This window comes from Bos javanicus, chromosome 27 (assembly GCF_032452875.1).
Source record: "Bos javanicus breed banteng chromosome 27, ARS-OSU_banteng_1.0, whole genome shotgun sequence".
Taxonomy (NCBI): Eukaryota; Metazoa; Chordata; class Mammalia; order Artiodactyla; family Bovidae; genus Bos; species Bos javanicus.
The window spans coordinates 34636869-34660059 of record NC_083894.1 but is presented as its reverse complement, the minus strand read 5'-3'; the positions used below and the strand labels follow the sequence as shown (position 1 = coordinate 34660059).

Below are 23191 nucleotides of genomic sequence, written 5' to 3'. Positions count from 1 at the left end.
TGCAGCCATGAAATTAAAAGACGCTTACTTCTTGGAAGGAACGTTATGTATGACCAAGCTAGACAGCATATTGAAAAGCAGAGACATTACTTTGTCAACAAAGGTCCATCTAGTCAAGGCCATGATTTTTCCAGTAGTCATGTATGGATATGAGAGTTGGACTATAACAAAAGCTGAGCACCAAAGAATTGATGCTTTTGAACTGTGGTGTCGGAGAAGGCTCTTGAGAGTTCCTTGGACTGCAAGGAGATCCAATCAGTCCATCCTAAAGGAGATCAGTCCTGGGTGTTCATTGGAAGGACTGATGTTGAAGCTGAAACTCCAATACCCTGGCCACTTAATGTGAAGAGCTAACTCATTTGAAAAGACCTTGATGCTGGGAAAGACTGGGGGCAGGAGGAGAAGGGGACAACAGGGGATGGGATGGTTGGATGGCATCACCAACTCAATGGACATGAGTTTGAGTAAACCCTGGGAATTGATGATGGACAGGGAGGACTGGCGTGCTGCAGTTCATGGGGTCACAAAGATTCTGACACAACTGAGTGGCTGGACTGAACTGAATGATGAATAGAGACGGGGCAGCACAGAATATGGGGCCAGAGACAATAAACAGAGATGGGTCAGCATAGAATATATGGGGCCAGTGATGTGAATTGGAATTGGTGATGGACAGGGAAGCCTGGCGTGCTATAGTCCATGGGGTTGCAAAGATTCGGACATGACTGAGCAGCTGAACTAAACTGAATGATGATGAGTAGAGATGGGGCAGTATAGAATATGGGGAAGGTGAGAAAATGTAAGATCACAAAGAGCGAGGGAAAGCACATATGAAGGACATGGCCTATGTTACACGAAATTAATATTGCTCCTGTGTTTCTGAAATTAGAGTTAAGGTACTTGCTCAGTTTTTCATTTTTTTAGAATGGAATTTAATTACTTCTTTTTTTAAAATGAGGTATAATCACCTTATATATTAGTTTCATGTGTATCATACTTTGTATATAATGTAAAATGATCATAGTCTAGTTAACATTTGTTACATAGTTGCAAATTTTTTGTTTTCCTCCTGATGAGGTCTTTTAAGATCTACTCTTTTAGAAAGTTTCATATATGCCGTTAGTTATTGTTGACTATAGTCAGCATGCTGTCCATTACATCCCCATGACATTTATTTTTTTGTATAGAAGTTGTACCTTTTGAACTTACTTACCCGTTTTTCTCATCACCAGTCCAACGCATTACCTATGGCAACCACCAATTTGTTCTCTGTATCTATGAGGTTTTTGTTTGTTTGTTTTGGTTTTTTCGATCTACATATAAATGGGATCATACATTGTCTTTCTCTGTCTGACCTTATTTCACATTCATACAGCTTTTTCTTTACTGTAGCACAAATATTGTTCACAATTTGCTTAGTAAATATTTAGGAAGATGAGAATGCAGAAGTAAGTGTAAAGATTGGGTCTCGTTTCTTCATTGTAAAGTAAATCATTTTTGTTTCTCATATGTTTATCAGAGATAAAATGATATAAAATTTCTATCAGCACCTCTGCTTACCAAGTAAGTTAATCTTAGTTATGAACAAGTTAGCAGCAACCAGTAAATTCAAGGCAGTATTCTGCATGATTCATATGGACATTTATATAATCATTCAATTGTTATAAATTGATTTAATTGAATGATATTTGGCATAAGTCTTCCTGGGCTCTTATTTAAGACACGTTCAAAAAATCTGAATAGTTGCAAAGCTGAAACTGACTTCTGGAAGAAATGGTATACTTAGATATCACTGACCATAAATAACAAAATCTGCCTAAGTTTTAAGAGCATCAGTCAATTGTTTCAGGGCTACAAGGGCAAGAAATGATGTAGAGCTGAAACACAAAAGGGTAGTAAGGAACTGGATGGTTGTGAACTTGGTCATTCTCTCCATCACCCAAAGGCTTTTATGATTGACATAATCTCTTTTTGTCTATGTTCATTCTTTCCAAAAGAACTGTTCTGCTTACAGATGGCCCAGAGTACCTCTCTCAACCATTCTAGTTTCATTTTCAAGTAAAAATCCTAAAAATCTCTCAAAACCAGCATCTGTTAGTTAAGAGACATCAACAGACAGAAAGAAATAGCTGTGCAAGTGTATATAGTTTCAACAAGTGTCCTTTCAGAATTTATAATCCCAAATTGGATGTTCAAACCTGATTTTTACCATCTGTAGCCAAAGAACTGTAGCCATTACAAGGAAACTTTACACCATAATATTACTCTTCAACAAGAACTGAGTGTGTATAGGAGCCAAAGGCAAAATGGAGGCTGTCTGAATACCACAAAGTGTAAACAGACATAAGTGAAAGAGAGGCCTCATTAAGGAGCTCATTAACAGAAGTGAGATAACTATTCACATAGTTATTTGATAGAAATAATCGAAGCCATGATAATTTAAGAATTCATGTGTAAATTGTCTTTAACTTTGGAGGAGCATTATCATAGATATTTTAATATTTCATCCTGTCTTCCATGTAGATAACATAGAGAAAAGTAATAGATGGATTTAAGTTTGAAATTTTTAAAATGCTTAACATATTTAGTTTTTAACTTTTTATTTTATGTTGAAGTATAGCAGATTAACAATGTTGTAATAGTTTCAGCTAGACAGCAAAGGGACTCGGCGGTACATATGCATGTATACTCCCCCAAACTTCCCTCCCATCCAGGCTGCCACATAACATTGAGCAGAGCTCAATATGCTATACAGTAGGACCTAATTGGTTATCCATATAAAATATAGCCGTGTGTACATATCCATCCCAAACTCACTGTCTAGGCTTTCCCCTCATCCTTACCCCCTGGAAACCATAAGTTCACTCTCTAAGTCTGTAAGTCTGTTTCTGTTTGTAAACAAGTTCATTTAGATACTGAACTTAAAGGATGTCATACAATATTTTTCCTTCTCTGTCTGACTTACTTCACATAATATGACAATCTCTAGGTCCATCCAAAATGCAGCAAATTGCTTTATTTCTTTCTTTTTGATGGCTGAGTAAAATATTCCATTGTATATATCTGTTGATGGATATTTAGGTTGTATCCATATCTTTGTTGTTATAAATAGTGCTACAAAAAAAAAATCTGCAAATCAATCAGTGTGATGTACCACATTAACAAAGTGAAGAATAAAAGCCATATGCTCATCTCAATATATGCCACAAAAGCTTTTGACAAATTCAACACCATTTATGATAAAAATTCTCCAGAAAGTGGGGATAGAGGGAACATATCTCAAAATAATAAAGGCCATATATGACAAACCTACAGCTAACATCATACTCAATGGTTAAAAGCTGAAAGCCTTTTCTCTTAAGATCAGGAAGAAGACAAGGATGTCCACTGTCACCACTTTTATTCAACAGCTTTGGAAGTTCTAGCTGTGGCAATCAGAGAAGAAACAGAAATAAAGGGAATCCTAATTGGAAAGCAAGAAGTTAAACTGTCACTGTTTGCAGATGACCTGATACTCTACATAGATCTTAAAGATGCCACCAGAAAACTAGTAGAGTTCATCAATGAATTTGTTAAAGTTGCAAGTTATAAAATTAATACACAGAAATCTCTTGCATTTATAAGATCAGAAAGAAAAATTCAAGAAGCAATTTCATTTACTATCACATCACAAAAATAAAATACCTAAGAATAAACCTATGTAAGGAGACAAATGACCTGTACTTAAACTATAAAATTGAACAAAAGAGAAACAGATGTAAAGACATACGATGTTTATGAATTGGAAAAGTCAATATTGTCAAAATGAATATACTACCTAAGGCTGGAATCAAGATTGCTGGGAGAAATATCAATAACCTCAGATATGCAGATGACACCACCCTTATGGCACAAAGTGAAGAGGAACTCAAAAGCCTCTTGATGAAAGTGAAAGTGGAGAGTGAAAAAGTTGGCTTAAAGCTCAACATTCAGAAAACTAAGATCATGGCATCCGGTCCCATCACTTCATGGGAAATAGATGGGGAAACAGTGTCAGACTTTATCTGAGACTCCAAAATCACTGCAGATGGTGACTGCAGCCATGAAATTAAAAGACGCTTACTCCTTGGAAGGAAAGTTATGACCAACCTAGACAGCATATTCAAAAGCAGAGACATTACTTTGCCAACAAAGGTCCGTCTAGTCAAGGCTATGGTTTTTCTTGTGGTCATGTACGGATGTGGGAGTTGGACTGTGAAGAAGGCTGAGCACTGAAGAATGGATGCTTTTGAACTGTGGTGTTGGAGAAGACTCTTGAGAGTCCCTTGGACTGCAAAGAGATCCAACCAGTCCATTCTGAAGGAGATCAGCCCTGGGATTTCTTTGGAGGGAATGATGCTGAAGCTGAAACTCCAGTACTTTGGCCACCTCATGCAAAGAGCTGACTCATTGGAAATGACTCTGATGCTGGGAGGGATTGGGGGCAGGAGGAGAAGGGGATGACAGAGGATGAGACGGCTGGATGGTATCACTGACTCGATGGACTTGAGTCTGAGTGAACTCTGGGAGTTTGTGATGGACAGGGAGGCCTGGCGTGCTGCGATTCATGGGGTGGCAAAGAGTCGGACACGACTGAGCGACTGAACTAAACTGAAGGCAATCTATAGATTCTGTACAATCTCTATCAAATTTTCTGTGGCATTTTTCACAGAGCTAGAACAAGAAAACCTTAAAATTTGTATGGAGACACAAAGACCCCAAATAGCCAAAGCAATCTTGAGAAAGAAAAATGGAGCTGGAGAAATCAGCCTTCCTGACTTCAGATTATACTACAAAGCTATAGTCAGCAAAACAGTATGGTACTGGCACAAAAACAGAAATACAGATCAGTGGAACAGGATACAAAGCCTTGAAATAAACCCATGCACCTATGGTCAAGTAATCTACAACAAAAGAAGCAAGAATATACAATGGAGAAAAGACAGTCTCTTCAACTAATGGTGCTAGGAGAACTGGGAAGCTGCAAGTAAAAAAGAAAAAAAAAAAAGAATTTAGATAATTATTTAAATCATCCACAAAAATGAATTTAACATATTTAAAAGTTAGGCTACCATTGGTAAATATACCCCAGTAGGATATATGATCCCTGAATGGGATATAGGATGAAAAGTGGATATTGGTACATATTAACTGAGTAATTAGTAAAAGTCTAGCTGTTTTTGTCTTCTTGAGTTCATTTAAGATTACAGTGTTTCCAAACCTTAAAACAATTCTATTTCTTTCATACAGATCTCCATCAGAAATCAGCAATAGTAACAGCAGTCAGTCTAACAGGTAAAGGTGAAGTAAAATAATCAAATTATTGACAAAATGATATAATTCATTAAATATTTTTTAAATATATTTAACAGTACTTCAGTATAGGAAATGTATTATTTCCATTTATTGTTTTCAATTATTTTATCATTTTGATATATAGTCATTACTATCATATACTAAAAGAAAGACTAAAACAAAGCATTTGGTGTTGATATTACTTTATACTTCCATAGAAACATTTCATGTTAACTCACATTATCCAGATTCATTAGCCACAATTTTTGTAAAAAGAAATTACTTTAAAGGGATTTTAAATGCATTCTTAAAATATTTATGAGCAATCATGCATTTGTTTGGTGTATTTAAGATACCAATCTGCATTAACAGCTTGTCTAAATGAGAGTTTTATACACATTGCTCCCAACACTTGTATTTCTTCCTCATTGACTCCTTAATATTAGAAAACTCCCTGGTTTTAAACAGTCTTATGGCTTAATTTAGAAATAAGAAAACAGATATAAAGAATGTAAGTAATTCCCCACATGTATAGAATGGTAGTAAGTTTTTGAGCTTGAGAAAATGAAAGTGAAAATGTTAGTCTCTCAGTCGTGTCAGACTCTTTGTGAATCCATGGACTGTAGCCCGCCAGGCTCCTCTTTCCATGGGGATTCTCCTGGCAGGAATACTGGAGTGATTTGCCATGCCCTCCTCCAGGGGATCTTCCCAACCCAGGGAATTGAACAGGCATCTCCAGCACCGAGGGCTTCCTTTGTGGCTCAGCTTGTAAAGAATCTGCCTGCAATGCTGGAGACCTGGATTTGATCCCTGGGTTGGGAAGACCCCTGGAGAAGGGAAAGGCTACCCACACCAGTATTCTGGCCTGGAAAATTCCATGAACTCTCTCAAAGAGTCGGACATGACTGAGCGACTTTCACTTTCACTCCTGCACTGTAGGCAGATTCTTTACCATTTGAGCCACCAAATGGTGGCTTATAAGTCACTGATAATGCTTATAATTCTACCAAATGTTTACAAATATACCAGATTTTTTTTCAAACTTTAGGCACGTGGGTATCCTTCATGCCCAAATAGGCCCAGGAACAACTGAATTTACTCAGTAAATCCTCAGTATCTTTCTAGTAGAAAGTCATGTTGGCTATAATTGCTTTAGACAGTTCTGTCTACTTCCTAAGCAACCCCATTTTCCTTGTCTTGACATTTGGTGGTGCCAAGAAGCTAGAATATGCTGGAAGGTAAAAGAGTTCCAGAAAAACATCTATTTCTACTTTATTGACTATGCCAAAGCCTTTGACTGTATGGATCACAATAAACTGTGGAAAATTCTGAAAGAGATGGGAATACCAAGACCACCTGACCTACCTCTTGAGAAACCTGTATGCAAGTCAGGAAGCAACAGTTAGAACTGGACATGGAACAACAGACTGATTCCAAATAGGATTAGGAGTACATCAAGGTTGTATATTGTCACCCTCCTTATTTAACTTATATGCAGAGTACATCATGAGAAATGCTGGGCTGGAGGAAGCACAAGCTGGAATCAAGATTGCCGGGAGAAATATCCAAAACCTCAGATATGCAGAGGACACCATCCTTATGGCAGAAAGTGAGGAAGAACTAAAGAGCCTCTTGATGAGAGTGAAAGAGGAGAGTGAAAAAGTTGGCTTAAAGCTCAACATTCAGAAAACGAAGATCATGGCATCTGGTCCCATCACTTCATGGGAAATAGATGGGGAAACAGTGGCTGACTTTATTTTTGGGGGGGCGGGGGCAGAGGCACTCCAAAATCACTGCAGATGGTGATTGCAGCCATGAAATTAGAAGATGCTTACTTCTTGGAAGGAACGTTATGACCAAGCTAGACAGCATATTAAAAAGCAGAGACATTACTTTGTCAACAAAGGTCCATCTAGTCAAGGCTATGATTTTTCCAGTAGTTGTGTATGGATGTGAGAGTTGGACTGTGAAGAAATTGAGCGCTGAAGAATTGATGCTTTTGAACTGTGGTGTTGGAGAAGACTCTTGAGAGACCCTCGGACTGCAAGGAGATCCAACCAGTCCATCCTAAAGGAGATCAGTCCTGGGTGTTCATTGGAAGGACTGATGTTGAAGCTGAAACTCCTATACTTTGGCCATTTAATGTGAAGAGCTGACTCATTTGAAAAGACCCTGATGCTGGGAAAGATTGGGGAAGGGAGGAAAAGGGGATGACAGAGGATAAGATGGTTGGATGGCATCACCAACTCAATGGACATGAGTTTGGGTAAATCCAAGGAGTTTGTGATGAACAGGGAGGCCTGGCCTGCTGCAGTTCATGGGGTCGCAAAGAGTTGGACATGACTGAGTGACTAAACTGAACTGAACTGAATGATGAATAGAGACGGGGCAGCACAGAATATGGGGCCAGAGACAATAAATAGAGATGGGTCAGCGTAGAATGTATTGGGCCAGTTATGATGAATTGTAATTGGTGATGGACAGAGAAGCTTGGCGTGCTGCAGTCCATGGGGTCATAAAGATTTGGACACGACTGAGAGGCTGAACTAAACTGCATGACGATGAATAGAGATGGGGCAGCATAGAATATGGGGAAGGTGAGAAAATATAAGATCACAAAGAGTGAGGGAAAGCACATATTAAAGATATGGCCTATGTTACACGAAATTAATATTGCTCATTTGTTTCTGAAATTAGATTTAAGGTACCAGCTCAGTTTTTCCTTTTTTTAGAACAGAATTTAATTACTTCTTTTTCAAAAATGAGGTATAATTACCTATATGATATTAGTTTCATGAGTATAATACTTTGTATATATAATGTATATAAAATGATCATAGTAAGTCTAGTTAACATTTGTAGGATATATGACCCCTGAATAGGATATAGGAAGAAAAGTGGATATTGGTACACATTAACTGAGTAGTAAAAGTCTCTCTGTTTTTGTTTTCTTGAATTTATTTAAGATTACAGTGTTTCCTAACCTTAAAACAATTCTATTTCTTTCATACAAGTCTCCATCAGAAATCAGCAATAGTAACAGCAGTCAGTAGTACAGGTGAAGTGAAATAATCAAATTATTGACAAAATTATATAATTCATTATTTTTTTTAATATTTTAACAGTACTTCAGTATAGGAAATATATTATTTCCATTTATTCTTTTCAATTATTTCATCATTTGATATCTAGTCATTACTATCATATACTAAAAGAAAGACTAAAACAAAGCATTTGGTGTTGATATTACTTTATACTTCTATAGAAATATTTCATGTTAACTCACATTATCCAGATTCATTAGCCACAATTTTTGTAAAAAGAAATTACTTTAAAGGGATTTTAAATGCATTCTTAAAATATTTATGAGCAATCATATATTTGTTTGGTGTATTTAAGACACCAATCTGCGTTAACAGCTTGTCTAAATGAGAGTTTTATACACATTGCTCCCAACACTTGTATTTCTTCCTCATTGACTCCCTGGTTATTGTTCTCCTTATTTTAGAAATAAGAAAACAGATATAAAGAATGTAAGTAATTCCCTACGTGTATAGAATGGTAGTCAGTTTTTGAGCTTGAAATTCAGATAATCAGACTCCAGCGTTCAAACTCTTAAAAGTGAAAGTGTTAGTCAATCAATTGTGTCTGACTCTTTGCGACCCTATGGACTGTAGCCTGCCAGGCTCCTCTGTCCTTGAAAATCTCCAGGCAAGAATAGTGGAGGGGGTAGCCATTCCCCTCTCCAGGGTATTCCCTACCCAGGGATCGAGCCCAGGTCTCCTGCATTACAAGTGGATTCTTTACCATTTGAGCCACCAGGAAAGTCCTGAAACTCTTAAGAACTCCACAATTTTGCCACATATTTTCTGATATAAGACTGGGGATGGGAATGGTATGTACATTTATTGAGGACCTAGTAGATGCCAAGCAAATGCTAAAAGGCACTCACCCTCCAAGGCAGAAGAATAATTCTTTACAATAAGATGAGATAAAGAAGGCTTCTGTATATACTGTTCATATTCCTAAATCAAATGTGTAAAGAAATCATGATATATGATATTTCACGTATTAGACATCACTAGGAGTAAAGGAAAAAATCAGAAACTCATCAAAGAATGAGATCACAAGTTCATCTCTTTACTTACCTGCCATATGTGACCAATGGAATAAAGTCATTGGATCTCTATTTCATTTTCTGCCACCAAAAAAATATTTATAACTCATAGCCTCACTGTAAAGTAGTCTTATTTCTGCCTAGAGTAGCCTCTACCTCTTCTCTCAGCAAGTTATTAAAAGCCCACATCTTAGGTGAAGATTCTGGCCCTTGGCTGTCTTCTCATGTCCTACAATCGTAGTTCTGTCATCATGCTGAGTGCCTTCACCTGCACTCCTCACCTCCACACAACTTTACTCATTTTCTCCTAGAGCAATACACTGAGCTCTCCATCTCCTGGATTTTTTTTTTCCAACTCTTAAGTCATAGCTTCAATCTCATGCTTTCGTTTGCATTTTTTTTTCCTGTTTCTCACTTCTCCTGCCAGCAGTACTTTATGGTCATATTAAGGACACCTCCAGAATTTGACACATTCATTCCATAAACATATTTTATACGTTGATTGTAAAGTGTGCTGAAAGGTAATTCATTATATGGAAAAGATGAGAGAAGGAGGAACTGGGAGCAATTTTAAATATGGCCAACTGAGTAGGCCCTGTTGAGCAAGTGATGAATCAGTGATGAATTGAAGGGAGATACAAATAGTTATGCAGCTTAGGTGTTTGAAAGGAGTCACCTGAGTCAACTCACAGAAGGCTTTTATTTGGATGCAGCACAACGAGAGAGGAATACAGGCATATACTGGGGGCCAGAGAGACACCTCCGGCACAAAGTTCCTTATTTTAAATTGTAAACAATCCATCATAAATCCAACTGCCCTTATCTCAGCAAAAAGAGAAGCCAGGTATTCCCGCTTTCCCACAGGTAAAGAGAGAGCTTCCCACAGGTAGATTCCCAGCTCCACTGCAGCCGTAAACCACCTCTCTCTCACCCAGGCATCGAGCTGGTAGGGCTATCAATGCATGAACCCGGGTAGGAGTTTTCAAGCACATGAATGATCTAACGAGAAAAAAAAAAACAAAACACCTCAGGACTGATCCAGGAGAGAGAAAGGATGTTACCTCATACCAGGGATAGTAAAGATGGTCTTAGGAATACATTTTGAATGTGAACCAATAGAGTGAGTTGACAGTTTGGATGTAGAGTGTAAGAAACAGTGCATAAGTGATGTTCATTGCTTTTAGAGCAGGAAGACAGCAGGGCTACATAGTTAACCCAGAGCTCTCTGTTCCAAAATGTGTGCTCTTAAAATATTAAAAAATTTACTTTACAGCTTATGGATGATGAAAGAGAAGGTCTGCATAGCTAATCATGAGCTAAGACAGGTGTCTGATATGCCACAATACAAAGGTTACATTTTCTCATTTATCTGAATAGGAATGTAGTTTAAGTATTTTTGAAGACGTAAAGGAGGATTTAGCATGATATGGTCTGCTTTTTACAAGTTTCACTGGGATAAATTAGAAAATGCAGTCAGATTTAGTCAGAATGGAGACTAATGAAACAGAATGAACAGTAAAATTGTGAAGAGGGCAGGACTGGATAAGACGGAAAAAATAACAAAGTGTTGAGAGACCTAACAGGAGTAGACTTGGTTGAAGTGCTGACTGGCTGGATGTATTTGGTCTAGAATAAAAGAGATCTGCAAAGAGTTAAACAGTCCAACACAATGGATAATGATACCTTTTACTATTGACATACTGTATAGCCAGTGAGAACCAGTTTGGTGTTGGAGTGATGAAGTAGAAGGGAGTAAAAAAGGAGTTTGTTTTGAAGATATGTATGTGGGACACCTGTGGGAGAGACACAGAGGACTGTTGGAAGTTCTCTTCCTCTGTATATAAAAATAGAGAAAATAATCATTATTAATAATGACGATTATTATTCCCTCTTCACATGTTGGATTGCTCATGATTTTCTTTGACCCATATAAAATTTGTGTAAATGAGACATATATTAACACTAGTTTATACCATTGCCTTTTAATGTGGCTATCACAGATGATTTAGGGGAAAAAAGAAACAAAAAAACTTGGGTTTGAAAATTGTATGGAGCAGAGATATAAATTGTGACAGTATAAATTATCTTTGTATACTATTAATTGATATGCATGTAGCTGTGAAGTGAAATTAGAAAGCTTTTATTAACAACTTATAAAATGTAGCATTTCTATTTTTCTATATTTCTTTTACAGCAATGACTAAAAAAACAAACAAACAAACACAGCTTGGAGAAAAGATATTAGCAAGAAACTGGCATGATTCAAGAAAGAAAGAAAAATCTTCTCTTCTCCCTTTTGTGATGACCCAAAGCTTTCAGTTTCACAAAGCAAAGTAAATCCTGTGAGTGAAAGCATGCAGGCTGGTGTCTATTGATTCTGTTCTCGAACCCAACTTCATGTGTCCAACTCAGAATAGAAGCTTAAGAGTTTGGAGCAGAGAAAGTTTTATTGTAAGGGCCAAGGAAAACCTTCAGCTGATGTTCAAAAACCCCAAGCTCACTGATATTTTTAGGGGAAGAGTTTTTATAGGTAAAATTTGGGGCAAGGGCTGCAAGGTGTGGAACTTCCCTCTCACTAGTTGGTGGTGAGATAACAGGGCCGTGTTCCACCCATCTCAGCCATCAGCCTTTCCAATCAGTGTGGGTCCACTTGTTTGTGCTCAGCCTCCAGTGACCTCCTCCGTCTGGGTTGAGGGGGCCCTAGTTCCTGCTGAAGAACTCAAAGACATGCACAAACTGCTAGCATATCACCCGAGGAGGGACCAGCACCAGGCCCCTTGCTGCAGCAATGTTTCCTCCTGCCTCCCCTCACTTCCCTGGTTAGCAACTGTTTGAATATGCCCCTTGGAACTCATGGAAGGTCGAGGAAGCTGAAAGCCTTATTCCTTCAAATAAGAAATTGGACACATGGAAAGACTTTTGTGTCCAGGAGGGCCCCACGGGGTCATGCTCATCTTCAGTCCTTCTACCTCCATAATCCTCTAGTAGGAAACAAGAAAGTTGGTCTCTTTCAAACCTGGAAGGTTGTTCCATCCCAAACAAACATTCCATCATGCACTCCTGCCACTGACTGCCCTCAGATTCCCAAAGTCCTGGGACTCACTCCCATCTCAAGAGAAGACCCCTGGGTCCGCTCTCTCCAATAGCTCATGATTCTCACACGCTCCCCTTCCAAGTTCCGGGATGTTGAGGGGAAGGCTCTACAACTTCTACAGAACTTAAAAGGATGATATGGGAGAAGGGTCTTTGAACAACTCTGGCCAATAAAACCAACATCTTAGAAGAAGTGGACCATTTCCATTAGAAACAGAATTTTTCTTAATAAATATAAAGAGAATATCCAAATATTTGTAAAGAAAGGAGATGTATAAGTAAAACTCAAAACATAGCAAGAAAGCAAAAACAATAAAAATCTGTCTCACAAAGAAAATCCTAAATCCAAATCGCTCTACTTTTAGAAAGCAGCCTATATGTGTAAGAAGGTTGTTTTAAGTTGCTTGTCTCTTTCCTGCCTAGAGAAGTTTCTTCAGTGTTTGTTGCAAAGCTAATCTGGTGGTGCTGAATTCTCTTATTTAGGTTTTGCTTGTCTGTACAGCTTTTGATTCCTCCATCAAATCTGAATGACAGCTTTGCTGGGAAGAATATTCTTGGTCATAGGTTCTCCAGTAACCCACTCCAATATTCTTGCCTAGAGAATCCCTCAGACAGAGGAGCCTGGTGGGCTACAGTCCATGGGGTCATAAAGAATTAGACATGATGGAAGCAACTTGGTTCTTCCCTTCATCACTTTATGCATTACTTCCCTTCATCACTTTATGCATCACTTTATGCACAGCACAGGTTCTTCCCTTCATCACTTTAAATATATCATGCCACTCCATCAGGCCTGCAGAGTTTCTGCTGAGAAATCAGCTGATGACGTTATGGGAATTCCCTTGTATATTATCATTTTTTACCTTGTTGCTTTTAATATTTTTTCTTTGTCATTAGTTTTCATCTGTTTGATTACTATGTGTCTTGGCGTGTTCCTCCTTGGGTTTGTCCTGCCTGAAACTCTCTACACATCCTGTACTTGGGTGCCTATTTCCTTTCTCATGTGAGGGAAGTTTTCAGCTGTTATCTCTTCAAATATCAGAGATGCGTGTAATATGAATACTGGTGCCTTTAATGCTGTCCCAGAAATCTCTTTAAAAATCTTCATTTATTTTCTTTATTTTGTTCTGTAGCAGTAATTTCCACCATTCCGTCTTCCAGGTTACTTATCTGTTCTGCCTCATTCGTTCTGCTATTTATTCCTCTATTTTTTTAAAATTATTTTAGCCATTGTATTGTTCATATCTGTTTGCTTATTCTTTAGTTCCTCTATGTCTTTGTTAAATACTTTTTGCATCTTCTCAATCCTTGTCTTCATTCTTTTTCTGAGATCTTGATCATCTTCACTATCATCATTCTGAATTCTTTTTCTGGGAGTTGGCTATCTCCACTTCGCTTTGTTGTTGTTCTGCAGTTTCATCTTGTTCTTTCATCTGGGACCCATTCCTCTGCCAATTTTGACTTAACTTTCTGTGATTGCAATTTCCATTCTGCAGGCTCAGGGTTGTAGTTGTTGCTTTGGCTGTCTGCCCTCTCATGGATGAAGCTAAGATGCTAGAACAGGGTTCTTGATGAGAGGAACTGATTCCTGCTCAGTGGTGGGTGTAGCTTGGTCTTGTCCCTCTTGCTAGGTGTAGGGCTATGCTAGGGAGAGTTTAAGCCACTTGTCTGTTGATAGGTGGGGCTGTGTTCCCACCCTGTTGTTTGTTTGACCCAAAGCAACCCAGCACTGGAGACCACAGGCTGCTTGATGGGCTCATGGCAGCCTCTTGGAGGGCTCACAGCAATAGATTCTTTCCCAAACTGCTGCTGCCAGTGTCTTTGTCCCTGCAGTGAGCCACAGCTGCCCCCACCTCTGCAGGAGACCCTCCAATACCAGCAGCTAGGTCTGGCTCAATGTTTTATGGGGTCACTGCTTTTTCCCCTGGGTCCTGGTGCAAATGAGACTTTGTGTGCCCCCTCCAGTAGTGGAGTTTGTTTCCCTCAGTCCTGTGGAAGTCCTGGGATCAAACCCCACTGGCCTTCAAAGCCATATTGTCTGGGGACTTTTCCTCCCATTTCCAGACCCCCCCAGGCTGGGAAGCCTGATGTGGGACTCAGGAATTTCGCTTCTGTGGTATATTGTTTTCCAGTTTGTGCGTCACCCACCTAGCTGGTATAGGATTTAATATTACCATGATTGCACCACTCCTGCAATCTTGTTGTGGTTTCTTTTTTTCTTTGGATTCAGGGGATACTTTTTTGGTAGGTTCCAGAGTTTGGGGAGGAGTTTCCAGGTGCTCAATCTGCCCGCCAATGCAGGAACTACAGGAGATGGGGATTTGATCCCTAGGTTGGGAAGATCCCCTGGGGGAGGAAATGTCCACCCACTCCAATATTCTTGCTGGGAAAATCCCATGGATAGAGGAGCCTGCCACGCTACATTCTGTAAGGTCACAAAGAGTCTGACATGACTGAGTGACTGAACACAAACAGAATTTTTTGACAATGATTGTTCAGTAGTTTGCTGTGATCTGGGTGTTTTTTTAAGAAGGGGCTGAGATCACATCCTTCTATTCTACCATCTTGAGTGAATTATCCAAATCACTCCACTTCTAAGTTTTAAGAAATAGTAAAAGAAAAAAACATCATAACATTGCTGCTGCTAAGTTGCTTCAGTTGTGTCCGACTCTGTGTGACCCCATAGACGGCAGCCCAACAGGCTCCCCCATCCCTGGGGTTCTCCAGGCAAGAACACTGGAGTGGGTTGCCATGTCCTTCTCCAATGCATGAAAGTGAAAGTGAAAGTGAAGTCGCTCAGTCGTGTCTGACTCTTATCGACCCCATGGACTGCAGCCTACCAGGCTCCTCCATCCATGGGATTTTCCAGGCAAGAGTACTGGAGTGGGGTACCATTGCCTTACACGAACTCAAAGAATAAAGGGATAATATAGCCTAATTTATTTTATAACTCCAACACATCTCTGATACCAAAAACAGTAGCTTCATTAAAGTGAAAATGACAGGCAAATATTTATGAAATTGAATGGGAAAATTCTAAAGAAAGTGATGACAGATCAATCTAGAAAAATATAAAAAGGATAATGCATCATGACAAGATAGGATGTATTCCAGGAATACAAGTCTGTTCAACACTGGAAAATCAGTAAGTTTAATTCACAACATCAACAAAAAATGGAAAAAACTATATGATCAATTTATACAAAATGAAGCTTTAGATAAAACCCAACTTCCCTGATAAGATATTTATTATGAAAATCCCAGCAAATTGGGGAAAAAGTAAATTCCTGATCTCAAATGGATATCTACAAAAGTCCAATGATACAAACTCCAGTGAAGAAGATATTTGTGACTATTATAGACAATGAAGGCATCATATCTAGAATCTATTAATAAGATCTACATGTAATAAAAGAGACACATGACCACTTAATTGGAAAATGGACCAAGTTTTCAAACAAGCATTTACCAAAACTATATAAATAGCAAATAAACATATAAACTTGTGCTAAAACTCACTAACAACCATGAAAATAAAAATTAAAACAAAAAAGTACAACATCTACACGTCCACCAAAATGACTAAAGTGAAATAAGCATTAAAACAAAAACAGGAGGCCGTCCTAAGATGGCGGAGGAATAGGACAGGGAGACCGCTTTCTCCCCCACAAATTCATCAAAAGAACATTTAAACACTGAGTAAAATCCACAGAACAACTTCTGAATGCCAGCAGAGGACATGAGGCACTCAGAAAAGCAGTCCATTGTCTTCAAAAGGAGGTAGGGAAATATGAAAGACAAAAAAAAGAGACAAAAGAGGTAGGGACGGAGCTCCGTCCGGGAAGGGAGTCTTAAAAAGAGAGAAGTTTCCAAACAACAGGAAACACTCTCACTACCGAGTCTGTGTCGAGCCTTGGAAGCACAGAGGGCAACATAATAGGGAGGAAAAATAAGTAAATAATTAAAACCCACAGATTATGAGCCCAACAGTAACTCCCCCAGCGGAGAAGCAGCGCAATGCCTGCGCACCACTAGCAAGCGGGGGCTGGGCAGGGAGGCGCGGGCTGCATTGCTTAGACTAAGGATTGGGCCTGAATGCCCCCAAGGGTAAGCAGAGCGAACTAATTTGGGCTAGCAAGCCAGACTGTGGGATAGCTACCACGCGAAAAGCCCCAAGACACCACCAGGCCCGCGCACAGAACAAAGGGCGGAACAGAACTAGCCGGCTGCAGACCACCCACCTCCTGTGACAGGCAGCCAGAGCCAGAAGGGGGCAATCTCAGCCCCAGAGAGACGTTATCTACCAAACTGCAAGCAGGCTTCTTTGCTTACTAAGATTTCTTGGGGTTCTGGACAGTCATCCGCCTAAGAAGGTGTGCCAGTTGTACACCCAGAAAACCGAGCGGCAGGGACAGGAGAGGAGATAAGTCACAGTGACCGCGCTTGCCAAACACCTCATCACCCGAGCTGCTCGGAGCTGGGAAGGGCACAAAACGCAGGCCTGACGGAGTCTGCGCCTCTGAGGACTAGCCGAGTGCCTGGACCTGAGTGGCTTAGACCTGGGAGGTGCATGCAGCCCAGGGCCGGCCTCAGACAGTTTCCAGCGGAGCAACCTAGAGCCTGAGCTATGTGGGCAGGGAGGGTGCCGGCGCAGTGAGCGGGGACAGGCCCAGTGTGGCTGAGACACTAGAGCACACGCCAGTGTTATTTGTTTGTAGCATCCCTCCCTCCCCACAGCGCGACGGAACAAGTGAGCCTAAAAAAGTGTCCACCACCGCCCCCTTGTGTCAGGGCGGAAATCAGACACTGAAGAGACCAGCAAACAGAAGCTAAAACCGAGGGAACCGCCTTGGAAGTGACAGGTGCAATACATTAAAACCCTGTAGTTAGTACTGACTACATAGGAAGGGGCCTATAGATCTTGAGAAATATAAGCCGGACCAAGAAACTATCCGAAAATGAACTGACCCCACACTGCCCACAACACCAGAGAAAGTCCTAGGTATATTCTTACTATTTTTACGATCATTCTTTTCTTTCTTCTTCTTCTTCTTCTTCTTTTTTTTTTTTTTTTTTTGCTTTTTCTTTTTTTCTTTTCTTTGTTTTTCTTTTTAACTTTTTTTTAAGTCCTCTATTACTCCTTTAATTTTCATTTTTATAACCTACTATTACTTTTCAAAAAAAGACTATTTTTTAAAGCAAACTTCATATATATATATATATTAATAACTTTTGTGACTTTGTTTTTTTCTTCATCTTCTTCTTTTCTTTAATAGTGTACTTTTGAAAATCCAACCCGTATTCTAGAATTTTAATCTTTGCTTTTTGGTTCAGTTCAGTTCAATCGCTCAGTCGTGTCCGACTCTTTGCGACCCCATGAATCGCAGCACGCCAGGCCTCCCTGTCCATCACCAACTCCCGGAGTTCACTCAGACTCACGTCCATAGAGTCAGTGATGCCATCCAGCCATCTCATCCTCTGTCGTCCCCTTCTCCTCCTGCCCCCAATCCCTCCCAGCATCAGAGTCTTTGCCAATGAGTCAACTCTTCACATGAGGTGGCCAAAGTACTGGAGTTTCAGCTTCAGCATCATTCCCTCCAAAGAAATCCCAGGGCTGATCTCCTTCAGAATGGACTGGTTGGATCTCCTTGCAGTCCAAGGGACTCTCAACAGTCTTCTCTTTTGTACCTTTAAGAACCCAGTCTTCAGTACCTATTTTTACTTGGGAGCAAGATTACTGGCTTGACTGCTCTCTCCCCCTTTGGACTCTCCTTTCTCTCCACTAGGCCACCTCTGTCTCCTCCCTCCCCCTTCTCTTCTCTACCCAAATCTCTGAATCTCTGTGTATTCCAGATGGTGGAGGACACTTAGGGAACTGATTACTGGCTGGATCTGTCTCTCTCCTTTTCATTCCCCCCTTTTATCCTCCTGGCCACCTCTGTCTCCTTCCTCCCTCTTCTCTTCTCTGTACAACTCCATGAACATCTCTGAGCGGTCCAGACTGTGGAGTGCACATAAGGAAGTGATTACTGGCTAGCTTGCTCTCTCCTCTTTTGATTCCACCTCATCTCATTCGGGTCACCTGTAACTCCCTCCTCACTCTTCTCTTCTCCATGTAACTCTGTGAACCTCTCTGGGTGTCCCTTACTGTGGAGAAACTTTTCATCTTTAACCTAGATGTTTTATCAATGGTGCTGTATAGAAGGAGAAGTCTTGAGACTACTGTAAAAATAAGACTGAAAACCAGAAGCAGGAGGCTTAAGTCCAAATCCTGAGAACATCATAGAACACCTGACTCCAGGGAATATTAAGCGATAGGAGCTCATCAAACGCCTCCATACCTACACTGAAACCAAGCACCACCCAAGGGCCAACAAGTTCCAGAGCAAGACATACCATGCAAATTCTCCAGCAACACAGGAACACAGCCCTGAGCTTCAATATACAGGCTGCACAAAGTTACTCCAAATCCATTGACATCTCATAACTCGTCACTAGACACTTCATTGCTCTCCAGAGAGAAGAAATCCAGCTCCACCCACCAGAACACCGACACAAGCTTCCGTAACCAAGAAACCTTGACAAGCCACCGATACAACCCCACCCACAGCGAGGAAACTCCATAATAAAGAGAACTCCACAAACAGCCAGAATACAGAAAGGACACCCCAAACTCAGCAATGTAAACAAGATGAAGAGACAGAGGAATGCCCAGCAGGTAAAGGAACAGAATAAATGCCCACCAAACCAAACAAAAGAGGAAGACATAGGGAATCTACCTGATAAAGTATTCCGAATAATGATCATGAAAATAATCCAAAATCTTGAAATAAAAATGGAATCACAGATAAATAGCCTGGAGGCAAGGATTGAGAAAATTCAAGAAAGGTTTAACAAGGACCTAGAAGAAATAAAAAAGAGTCAATATAAAATGAATAATGCAATAAATGAGATCAAAAACACTTCTGGAGGCAGAAGATAGGATTAGTGAAATAGAAGATAGAATGGTAGAAATAAATGAATCAGAGAGGATAAAAGAAAAATGAATTAAAAGAAATGAGGACAATCTCAGAGACCTCCAGGACAATATTAAATGCCACAACATTCGAATCATAGGGGTCCCAGAAGATGAAGACAAAAAGAAAGACCATGAGAAAATACTTGAGAAGATAATAATTGAAAACTTCCCTAAAATGGGGAAGGAAATAATCACCCAAGTCCAAGAAATCCAGAGAGTCCCAAACAGGATAAACCCAAGGTGAAACACCCCAAGACACATATTAATCAAATTAACAAAGATCAAACACAAAGAACAAATATTAAAAACAGCAAAGGAAAACCAACAAATAACACACAAGGGGATTCCCATAAGGATAACAGCTGATCTTTCAATAGAAACTCTTCAGGCCAGGAGGGAATGGCAAGACATACTTAAAGTGATGAAAGAAAATAACCTACAACCCAGATTACTGTACCCAGCAAGGATCTCATTCAAATATGAAGGAGAAATCAAAAGCTTTACAGACAAGCAAAAGCTGAGAGAATTCAGCACCACCAAACCATCTCTCCAACAAATGCTAAAGGATATTCTCTAGACAGGAGACACAAAAACGGTGTATAAACTCGAACCCAAAACAATAAAGTAAATGGCAATGGGATCATACTTAACAATAATTACCTTAAACGTAAATGGATTGAATGCCCCAACCAAAAGACAAAAACTGGCTGAATGGATACAAAAACAAGACCCCTATATATGTTGTCTACAAGAGACTCACCTCAAAACAGGGGACACATACAGACTGAAAGTGAACGGCTGGAAAAAGATATTCCACGCAAATAGAGATCAAAAGAAAGCAGGAGTAGCAATACTCATATCAGATAAAATAGACTTTAAAACAAAGGCTGTAAAAAGAGACAAAGAAGGACACTACATAATGATCAAAGGATCAATCCAAGAAGAAGATATGACAATGATAAATATATATGCACCCAACAAAGGAGCACCACAATATGTAAGATAAATGCTAACAAGTATGAAAGGGGAAATTAACAATAACACAATAATAGTGGGAGATTTTAATAACCCACTCACACCTATGGATAGATCAACTAAACAGAAAATTAACAAAGAAACACAAATTTTAAATGATACAATAGACCAGTTAGACCTAATTGATATGTATAGGACATTTCACCCCAAAACAATAAATTTTACCTTTTTCTCAAGAGCACATGGAACCTTCTCCAAGATAGATCACATCCTGGGCCATAAATCTAGCCTTGGTAAATTCAAAAAAATTGAAATCATTCCAAGCATCTTTTCTGACCACAATTAAGTAAGATTAGATCTCAATTACAGGAGAAAAAATATTAAAAATTCCAACATATGGAGGCTGAACAATGCACTGCTGAATAACCAACAAATCACAGAAGAAATCAAAAAAGAAATCAAAATATGCATTTAAACAAATGAAAATGAAAACACAACAACCCAAAACCTATGGGACACTGTAAAAGCAGTGCTAAGGGGGAAGTTCATAGCAACACAGGCATACCTCAAGAAACAAGAAAAAAGTCAAATAAATAACCTAATTCTATACCTAAAGCAACTAGAAAAGGAAGAAATGAAGAACCCCAGGGTTAGTAGAAGGAAAGAAATCTTAAAAATTAGGGCAGAAATAAATGCAAAAGAAACAAAGGAAACCATAGCAAAAATCAACAAAGCCAAAAGCTGGTTCTTTGAAAGGATAAATAAAATTGACAAACCATTAGCCATACTCATCAAGAAACAAAGGGAGAAAAATCAAATCAATAAAATTAGAAATGAAAATAGAGAGATCACAACAGACAACACAGAAACACAAAGGATCATAAGAGACTACTATTAGCAATTATATGCCAATAAAATGGACAACGTGGAAGAAATGGACAAATTCTTAGAAAAGTACAACTTTCCAAAACTGAACCAGGAAGCAATAGAAAATCTTAACAGACCCATCACAAGCACAGAAATTGAAACTGTAATCAAAAATCTTCCAGCAAATAAAAGCCCAGGTCCAGATGGCTTCACAGCTGAATTCTACCAAAAATCTAGAGGAGAGCTAACACCTATCCTACTCAAACTCTTCCAGAAAATTGCAGAGGAAGGTAAACTTCCAAACTCATTCTACGAGGCTACCATCACCCCAATACCAAAACCTGACAAAGATGCCACAAAAAAAGAAAACTATAGGCCAATATCACTGATGAACATAGATGCAAAAATCCTTAATAAAATTCTAGCAATCAGAATCCAACAACACATTAAAAAGATCATACACCATGACCAAGTGGGCTTTATCCCATGGATGCAAGGATTCTTCAATATGTGCAAATCAATCAATGTAATACACCACATTAACAAATTGAAAAATAAAAGCCATATGATTATCTCAATGACGCAGAGAAAGCCTTTGATAAAATTCAACATCCATTTATGATAAAAACTCTCCAGAAAGCAGGACTAGAAGGAACATACCTCAACATAATAAAAGCTATATACAACAAACCCACAGCAAACATTATCCTCAATGGTGAAAAATTGAAAGCATTTCCCCTAAAGTCAGGAAAAAGACAAGAGTGCCCACTCTCACCACTACTATTCAACATAGTTTTTGAAGTTTTGGCCACAGCAATCAGAGCAGAAAAAGAAATAAAAGGAATCCAGATTGGAAAAGAAGTAAAACTCTCCCTGTTTGCAGATGACATGATCCTCTACATAGAAAACCCTAAAGACTCCACCAGAAAATTACTTGAGCTAATCAGTGAATAAAGTAAAGCTGCAGGATATAAAATCAACACACGGAAATTCTTTGCATTCCTATACACTAATAATGAGAAAATAGAAAGAGAAATTAAGGAAACAATTCCGTTCACCATTGCAATGAAAAGAATAAAATACTTAGGAGTATACACTAAAGACCTATATATAGAAAACTATAAAACACTGATGAACAAAATCAAAGAGGACACTAATAGATGGAGAATTATACCATGTTCATGGATCGGAAGAATCAATATATGAAAATGAGTATACTACCCAAAGCAATCTATAGATTCAATGCAATCCCTATCAAGCTACCAACAGTATTTTTCACAGAGCTAGAACAAATAATTTAACAATTTGTATGGAAATACAAAAGATCTAGAATAGCCAAAGCAATCTTGAGAAAGAAGAATGGAACTGGAGGGATCAACCTGCCTGACTTCAGGCTCTACTACAAAGCCACAGTCATCAAGACAGTATGGTACTGGCACAAAGACAGAAATTTAAATCAATGGAACAAAATAGAAAGCCCAGAGATAAACCCACTCACCTATGGACACCTTATCTTTGACAAAGGAGGCAAGAATATACAGTAGAGAAAAGACAATCTCTTTAACAAGCGGTGCTGGGAAAACTGGTCAACCACTTGTAAAAGAATGAAACTAGAACACTTTCTAACACCTTACACAAAAATAAACTCAAAATGGATTAAAGATCTAAATATAAGACCAGAAACTGTAAAACTCCTAGAGGAGAATGTAGGCAAAACACTCTCTGACATATATCACAGTAGGATCCTCTATGACCCACCTCCCAGAATATTGGAAATAAAAGCAAAAATATACAAATGGGATGTAATT

At 39.1% G+C, this 23191-nt stretch overlaps 1 protein-coding gene across 3 annotated transcripts in view; it reads left to right on the top strand.

Moving 5' to 3' along the window:
* LOC133240020 (A disintegrin and metallopeptidase domain 3-like) overlaps window positions 1-11787 on the top strand; it is a 113875-nt gene extending 102088 nt beyond the window's left edge. For all 3 annotated transcript variants that reach the window (XM_061404543.1, XM_061404542.1, XM_061404540.1), the window contains 2 exons: window positions 5269-5313; window positions 11625-11787. In XM_061404543.1, the coding sequence (XP_061260527.1) occupies window positions 5269-5313; window positions 11625-11634 (55 nt within the window). In that variant the 3' untranslated portion in view covers window positions 11635-11787. The remainder of the gene's footprint in view (window positions 1-5268; window positions 5314-11624) is intronic.
* Window positions 11788-23191: the final 11404 nt, after the last annotated feature.